Raw genomic sequence first — 8,844 nt, forward strand, 5'->3', positions numbered from 1 at the left:
ACCTTAAAAGCACCCAAAATAACAGCTCAGTGAGCATGGCAGAGGTCCCACAAGAGTGAGTCCCCCAATGGTTAATACAGTCCCTTATGGCGGATAAAGTGTATGGAGAGAGAGAACAGAAGGCACACTATGAAGTTGACCTTTGGAGTGAACTGGGCCCAGAGTCAGATCACACACTCTCATAGACCTCTCCCGGAACTCTTGGGCCTCGAGGGGAGGTGTGTGTGGTGGGCTGGGTTCCACCTCCATTGTAATTCTACTCACCTGAGCAACCCTATACAGGTGAGACAGACCAGTAGGGACTGGACCTCTGGTTGGTAGAGCTGGGCTCAAGTCCATCTATCCAATACGCTCTCACCTGGGCAACCCTATACAGGTGAGATCGGTCTCAATCTTCAAACAGACAGGGCATTCTACAGGTGCAGATGGAACCTGTGTAGTCGGCTACAATTCCCCCGTACTCCGACTACTCACCTGGCCAGGGGAGAAACCAGGTAGGTGTTGGTCTGAGAGGAAGGGCCTTTAGGACTTCTGGACACAGTGGTCTTATCATGGCGAGGTGAAAGAGGAGCCCTGACGTCTACATAATGTATAATAACAATTACATCATCTCTATGCACCATAGCCCTCCAGGAGGTCTTTAGAGTCACCTTCACCTGTCCCTCTCAGGTATCCCTAACTGAGCCGCTCCCTCTCCTCTGGGTGACAACTCCACACCTGGGTATCCAGACATGGCCACCTCCTCCAACACAACTGGTGAAGGCAAAGAGATGACTGAGCATGCAAGGTCTCTCTCCTCATGGCAATAAAATCCTTCTCTCTCCCTTTGTATTTCCCCCACACACACATACAGGAGTGAGTATGTGATAGGAGTGAGGGGTGAAAGGTTAGGACAGTTCCAGAGCCATCCTCAGTGGCCTCTTTCTCTTTCAGTGGGATATAAAATTAAACACTCGTCCTTATGTTTCACTGTCTAGTGTCTCTACAACATTCACCCTTCTGCTGTTTCATAAGAAAAATCACATTTCAGATTAGGGCTCCTAATATAACAATGTATTTCTGAATGATAAAAAAAAAAATCCCTTTGATTAAAACTTAGCTTCCCACTTCAATGCAGTTCTTGTAAAATGTTCCACATGCGTGTGTCTGCTAAATGCCTAGTAGAGAACCTTTAAATAGAGAGTAGTCTACTGAGTACAACTCGGCTACCAGAGCCGTTGGCAGAGTTGAGGCCAGCAAAAACCCTAGTAGCGTTCATCAGTTAAGAGCTGCTCTGTTGTAAAAAAAAAAAAAACTGTCAATCGATTTTCCCCCACAGGCTGTGTAACAGTCCATCTCTAAATATACTGTAGGTCACATTAAGGCTATTAACAGCAGAGAGTAGATATTGAATGACAGTGAAGAGAACATAATCACCCCTCCACACCAAAGTGAGGTGGCTGAAGTGAGTTACCCCCTGACAGAACGTGAGTGAAGGGCTATCCAATCCATTTGAAATGGTCCATGTGTTCTTACTTCACTGTCCAACCAGGCATACAGTACATGTAAAACATGGAGCAAGAACCATGTGTGTAGCCGTGCCTCAATTATACAACAAAGTATGTGGAAATTGAACAGTGTCCATGTTGAACTATCCTAGAAAGTACAACTGTACAACCAAACATCAGATTGGTGGTTTCATCATCCGAAGGCCAGGGCCTACTTAGAGAAACCGACTGTAGAGGAGTGACCTACGTGTTTAGGAAGCTAGCCTAGTGACCTGTCTGATGTTGAGCTGGCAAGTGAGGTTTCCAGAGGTGCAGAGCATGCCTTGGGACACTAAGGCCACCAAGTGTGTGTCCTACTATAGAGCCATTATTCCTTTATCAAGAAACTCCTCTTGACCAAACTCAAAATAACCTCTTAGGCCCCGGTACATATCTATTCTAGGCTATAGCCTAGCTTGGGGACTGATGTGTGCTAAACTCAGCTGATGAGTTAAATGGACGATTTTTTATTAATATATATATATATATATATATATATATATATATATATATGTAATAAATGACAATTACAACAATACTGAAGGAACAATGAACACTTATTTTAACTTAATATAATACATAAATAAAATAAATTTAGTCTCAAATAAATTAAACGTGTTCAATTTGGTTTAAATAATGCAAAAACAAAGTGTTGGAGAAGAAAGTAAAAGTGCAATATGTGCCATGTAATAAAGCTAACGTTTCAGTTCCTTGCTCAGAACATGAGAACATATGAAAGCTGGTGGTTCCTTTTAACATGAGTCTTCAATATTCCCAGATAAGAAGTTTTAGGTTGTAGTTATTATAGGACTATTTCTCTCTATATCATTTGTATTTTATAGACCTTTGACTATTGGATGTTCTTATAGGCACTATAGTATTGCCAGCCTAATCTCAGGAGTTGATAGGCTTGAAGTCATAAACACTGCTGTGCTTCAAGCATTGTGAAAAGCTGCTGGCAACGGAGGAAAGTGTGGTTTGAATGAATGCTTACGAGCCTGCTGGTGCCTACCACCGCCCTGTCAGACTGCTCTATCAAATCTCAAATCATAGATTTTAATTATAATATTTTAACACACAGAAATACGAGCCTTAGGTCATTAATATGGTCAAATCTTGAAACTATCATTTCGAAAACAAAACATTTATTCTTTCAGTGAAATACGGAACCGTACCGTATTCTATCGAACAGGTGGCAACCCTAAGACTAAATATTGACTGACTCTGCTTACACTGATCGCAAGAGAAGTGACACAATTTCAGGCAGCGCATTGATTAAATGCAACGCAGGACAAGCTAGTTAAACTAGTAATATCAACCATGTGTAGTTAACTAGTGATTATGTTAAGATTGATTGTTTTTTATAAGATAAGTTTAATGCTAGCTCGTAACTTACCTTGGCTCCTTGCTGCCTGCACTCGCGTTGCCACGCAGTCTCCTCGTGGAGTGCAATATAAATTGGCCATAATCGGCATCCAAAAATGCAGATTACCGATTGTTATGAAAACTTGAAACCGGCCCTAATTAATCGGCCATTCCGATTAATCGGTCGACCTCTACGCTCAATACAGTTATCTGAGCCAGCCAATGCCAACTAAGTCAACAAGAAGCCACCGCTGTGACAGCTAAAAACTTTGACACTTGTTTTAAAAGCAACTGATACAATTGTATATTTTAGTAAAAGCAGATATCGGTAAAGAAGGCCAAGAAAGTAATTAAAATAAAGTCCCTGAGCTCCTCCCTCTCTCCCAGTGACGACCCATCATTCAGGGTTAGGTGGGGCAGAGACCCATCTGTTTTGAGCCCCACATTGTTAGCTAAAATAAATGTAATAAAAATATATACACTACCGTTCAAACCTTTGGGGTCAATTAGAAAATGTCCTTGTTTGAAAGAAAAGCACTTTTTGTCCATTAAAATAACAAATTGATCAGAAATACAGTGTAAACATTGTTAATGTTGTAAATTACTATTGTAGCTCGAAATGGATGATTTTTAATGGAATTTCTACATAGGTGTACAGAGGCCCATTATCCGCAACCATCACCCCTGTGTTCCAATGGCATGTTGTGTTAGCTAATCCAAGATTATCATTTTAAAAGGCTAACTGATCCTTAGTAAAACCTTTTGCTATTATGTAAGCACAGCTGAAAACTGTTGTTCTGATTAAAGAAGCAAAAAAACTGTCCATCTTTAGACTAGTTGAGTATCTGGAGCATCAGCATTTGTCGGTTCGATTACAGGCTCAAAATGGCCAGAAACAAAGACTTTCTGAAACTCGTCAATCTATTCATGTTCTGAGAAATGAAGGCTATTCCATGCGAGAAATTCCCAATTGCCATAAATTTGCCCACAAAGGACTGCTGCGCCACCTTCCTGTTCAAGTGAGCATAGCATAACAAGGCGAGTCCAAAAATGTATTGTATGCTGCTGCATAAATTATGTAATAATATGTAATTTCGCTCCCGAGTCACGCAGCGGTCTAAGGCACTGCATCTCAATGCAATAGGCATAACTACAGTCCCTGGTTCGAATCCAGGCTGTATCACATCCGGCTGTGATTGGGAGTCCTATAGGGTGGCGCACAATTGGCCCAGCGTCGTCCTGGTTTGGCCGGGGTAGGCCGTCATTGTAAATAAGAATTTGTTCTTAACTGACTTGCTTAGTTAAATAAAGGTTCAATCTAAAAATGTTTACAAAAATATTCCAGGGAGATATGTATACTGTAGCTAAGAAAGTAATAAGTGTATGTTGTGTAGTAAGCTGTTAGTAACCCATGTGCCTCACCCTAATAAATTGGTCTATTTCCCCCTCTTAATTTCACCTACTGTTCTGACGTGGTAGCCTATAACCGGTTTTAGAGAAATGTAATAATCGAATATTGTAAGAGCTTTCAATGTCTGCTTATATGCCCTGTTTATTTATCCTATGGTTCTGACTTGGAGTACAGGGAGAACACTAAGAACGGCCCATGTTCTGAATTCTGTCACTGTACATTTCAAAAGTGCTAAACAAAGTTATGACTACATCCATCCTAGCCCGCTCATTAAATGTCTTAATCGAAATTACAGATTGCCCCTTATCCGCTTGTCGTCCCGCATATGCCATATTTTGTACATCTCAATTGACATTAGAAACCACATAAATCAGCCATATATATTTTTTAAAGGCAGTAAATTAAGCTGAATGAACTGTTTCGCTGCCAGACAAGGCTCCGATAGCCAGTTGTAGCAGTGGTAAGATGTTGGGACAGCTTTATGTAGGCCCTAACAGTTTGTGGACACCATGTGTCACCGTTATACCACAAATGATCTATTCATCAGTGTTGCGTTAGTTAGTGGATTTGCTGGCATGCACAGTGTTTGTTTTGTTTGCCCCACCAAGATTAAAAATTCTAAAATCGCAACTGCTCTCTCCTTATCTTTTTAAAACGTCGGCTGGGGAAAACGTTTACCTTGAAGCTGCGCCGAGAGCGACTCCTGATGCTGCTGGTACTTGGCAGCCATCGCCTCTGTCCTCTTCAGCTGTTTGTGCATCTCATACGATATCATCCCCCCGTAAATAATCCCGAACACCACGGTGATTAGAAGGAGAGACTGGAAGATTCTCCGCTGCCTCCGAGAACACACTCCGTTCCCCATGGTTGAATAGCTCCTCTCCTCGCTGCCTGCACAAACAATCTCCCGGTCACTTCTGTGGAAAGTTCAGCTAAACTTTATACTACTACCTCTCAAGCCCCTTATCACTTCAGTCGTCCCCAAGCATTATTAGACAGAGGGCGCAGAAACACTTTAGAGTTGGGGAAAGTTTAGTGAAGATGTTGGACTCATTTTAGCCCACAACACGGTGTAGCCACATCCACGAAGGAATCCCAGTTTGTTGTTACTTCTCCTTGGATTTTTGCTTGACTACACTACACACAGCAAACTCTCTCCGATATTTCATAAGAAGCAGACTTTGTTAATGTGGGTAATGTAGAAACAATGCGCACTACTCTATTCCGAAACAAACCCAGATAGGATGTAATAGTGCAATGTGTTCAGACTTTGCCAAGCCCTGTAGCAGAAGTCAAAATCCAGATATTTCCGAGGCCTTTACAGCACCTTTAACTTTAGTTACGTGTCACCTAAGCAGCGAAGACACCACCCAACAGCAACTACTTAGGAAGTCATTCCCCAATGAAAGCCAACTACCCGCCCTCCACGGAATTTACTTTTCTCATTGGTCACGTAGGGTTCGGTCAAACAATTTTGGGATCGTGTGGGCGGGGTGTTGGAGGATTTGAGCACAGAGTTTCTAAACCCAGAGGCGCAACATCACGAGACTTCCGGGAACTCATGCAAAACAGACCAGGCCGGGGTTTGGGGATTGATAAATCAATAAGATAAGTAAAAAAAAATCTTACTTAACTATTTATTTTCTCGAAATCTAAAGCCACAACTTAGATTCGAGCAAACCTCTTACGTATTTGAACATGTTAGTACTCCAACCTCGTGAAAGTGACAAACTGATACGTTTTAATAGGAGTTTATTTAGGAGTTGCCTTTGAGTTGACGGGCTGCACATGCGCAGTTCGGCGCGAGACGACCGTTAGACCCGCCACGGCACAATCATTTTTAATTACATTTTTATTCCACCTTTATTTAAGTAAGAGAGTGGGGATCTATTTGGGGTAAAATGCCACCCTACCTCAAAATTATTTTTGGGGAGTGACTTAAAAAATTGTGATGAGACAGATTAGTTTTTTTAGTTCAGAAAGAGTAGTGGCAAGTAGTGGGAGGGGGGAATAGCGACAAAGTCGTTTCTGTGAGATGTACAGATGGATTACCCCACGTACAGATGGATTACCCCACATACAGATGGATTACCTCACGTACAGATGGATTACCCCACGTACAGATGGATTACCTCACGTACAGATGGATTACCCCACGTACAGATGGATTACCTCACGTACAGATGGATTACCTCACGTACAGATGGATTACCTCACGTACAGATGGATTACCTCACGTACAGATGGATTACCCCACGTACAGATGGATTACCTCACGTACAGATGGATTACCCCACGTACAGATGGATTACCTCACGTACAGATGGATTACCTCACGGCCTGCGGATTACCCCACGTACAGATGGATTACCCCACGGGTAATCATTTTACCAATATGTTATTGGGCTCATTTCTGGAGGTGGAATTTATATTTTAGCATAATTTTATTTTCATTCATTTTGGAGTAGAATGTCAGTCAGCAAAGTCACCAGAACTGAGCTTCTGTCCTTCACCCCCCCAACATTTTTGCCCCCACTGCTACACATTTTTCCAGAGGAAACACTGCTCCCAATGAAATCCGTTCGCTCCCTTGGGTCTAAAGGTGTGGTTGCCCTCATCTTCTCGACCCAAACAACGCCAATCTCAACCCATCAAACACCTCATAGCATTGGGACATTGGGACATTGGGACATCGGGACATTGGGACATACTGTATGATGTTGAATATTTCAATTACAAAATGCACATGATGTGTTGCAGAGACTGTGCATCCCATTTAAGGGTTAACCACCAACTTATCAAAGGCTACTGTAGAAGGTAGATGGTATAGGATGACTTAACCATATATTTATAGTTTGTAGATATATTTTAATTACTATATCTGTAATACATATTTTCTGAAACTGTGTGCCTGCCAAATATTACACAAAATACTAAATTGTGTGTGTTGTCTTGCCTCAAAAGAAAAAAACTAAACACACATTTGATATATATTGCATTTTATTGAGATGTTTGTTTGTTACATAAACATCATATTGGAATGCTTAACTTGTGTACAATGAGCTACAAAGCTGAGATACTGGGGCATATCTTTAATTAAATAAATATTGCATGTAACATAGGCTAAAGCATAAAGAAAAGAAAATACCATGTTATCTTAAAAGAGCAATACAGTGTCATTATTCAAGTAAAAACACTTTCAGACATTTTCCTTGTTCTTGAGACTGTAAATAAATAAATATCTCACTATTCCATTTTCTGATTTGGAAGATATCTATAGGAAACACTTTGAAGAAAGGCTTTGAGCTAACCAGAATTAAAACTTAATTTATCAAGAGAAAGGAAAAAAAAAGTTACATCTGATACAACCAATAATTCATTACCCTTTAAAATAATATAAAAATAAGAAACTACATTTTCAACTATCTACGGGGTTTATCACAGAGAAAATAAGTGTCATCATAATTTCTCTTCATTCATGGATTTCCTGCTGTTTCATGGCCACATTTATTTGCTGGTCAGCCATATTGCAAAAGCCAATTTTTCCAAAGCCTAAATGTTGATATTTTTCAATACTTCACGTAAAAGTAGTAATAGTCCTTATTTTACACTCATTTATTGCTTCATATTGTGGTTGGCTGAAAGTTTACATGGAAAGTCCACCAATCACAACTGTGCTTTTTAAAGCCCAGCTGTAACTCTAGACTATCTCGTACAATAAATACTGTACTTTGTCACATCATGTTTAATCACATTTCACTCCTAAAACACAAGCACTCCTTTATATTTCCTTCCAACGCTTAACTAGTCTGGACTACAGGAAAAGGAGGGCCGAGCACGTCGCCATTCACATCGACGGGGCTGTAGTGGAGCAGGTTGAGAGCTTCAAGCTCTCTGGTGTCCACATCAACAACAAACTATCATGGTCCAAACACACCAAGGCAGTAGTGAAGAGGGCACGACAACTCTTATTCCCCCTCAGGGGAGATTAAAGATTTGTCATGGGTACTCAGATCCTCAAAACGTTATACAGCTGCACCATTGAGAGCATCTTGACTGGTTACATCACCGCCTGGTATGGCAACTGCTTGGCATCCGACCGCTAGGCGCTATAGAGGGTAGGGCATACGGCCCAGTCCATCACTTGGGCCAAGCTTCCTGCCATCCAGAACCACCATACCAGGCGGTGTCAGAGGAAGGCCCTAAAAATTGTCAAAGACTCCAGTCACCCAAGTCATAGACTGTTCTCTCTGTTACTGCACGGCAACCGGTACCGGAGCACCAAGTCTAGGTCCAAAAGGCTTCTTAACAGCTTCTACCCCCAAGTCATAAGACTGCTGAACAGTTAATCAAATAGCTACCTGGACTATTTGCATTGACCCCCTACCTGGTTAAATAAAGGTGAAATATCTATGCATAGTTACTTTACCCCTGCCAACATGTTCCAAAGTTTGGGGTCACTTAGAAATGTCCTTGTTTTTGAAAGAAAATCACATTTTTTGTCCATTAAAATATCATAAATTGATCAGAAATACAGTGTAT

The 8,844-nt window shown here is 41.2% G+C and overlaps 1 protein-coding gene across 3 annotated transcripts in view; it reads right to left on the reverse strand.

Moving 5' to 3' along the window:
• Positions 1-5,697, reverse strand: part of LOC110508033 (Golgi integral membrane protein 4) — a 35,923-nt gene extending 30,226 nt beyond the window's left edge. For 2 of the 3 annotated variants that reach the window (XM_036964984.1, XM_036964982.1), the window contains exon 1: positions 4,981-5,697. In XM_036964984.1, coding sequence (XP_036820879.1) covers positions 4,981-5,167 — 187 coding nt within the window. In that variant the 5' untranslated portion in view covers positions 5,168-5,697. The remainder of the gene's footprint in view (positions 1-4,980) is intronic. The other variant, XM_036964983.1, reaches the window with a different exon arrangement.
• Positions 5,698-8,844: the final 3,147 nt, after the last annotated feature.

The sequence above is a fragment of the Oncorhynchus mykiss genome, chromosome 27, assembly GCF_013265735.2.
Source record: "Oncorhynchus mykiss isolate Arlee chromosome 27, USDA_OmykA_1.1, whole genome shotgun sequence".
Lineage (NCBI taxonomy): Eukaryota > Metazoa > Chordata > Actinopteri > Salmoniformes > Salmonidae > Oncorhynchus > Oncorhynchus mykiss.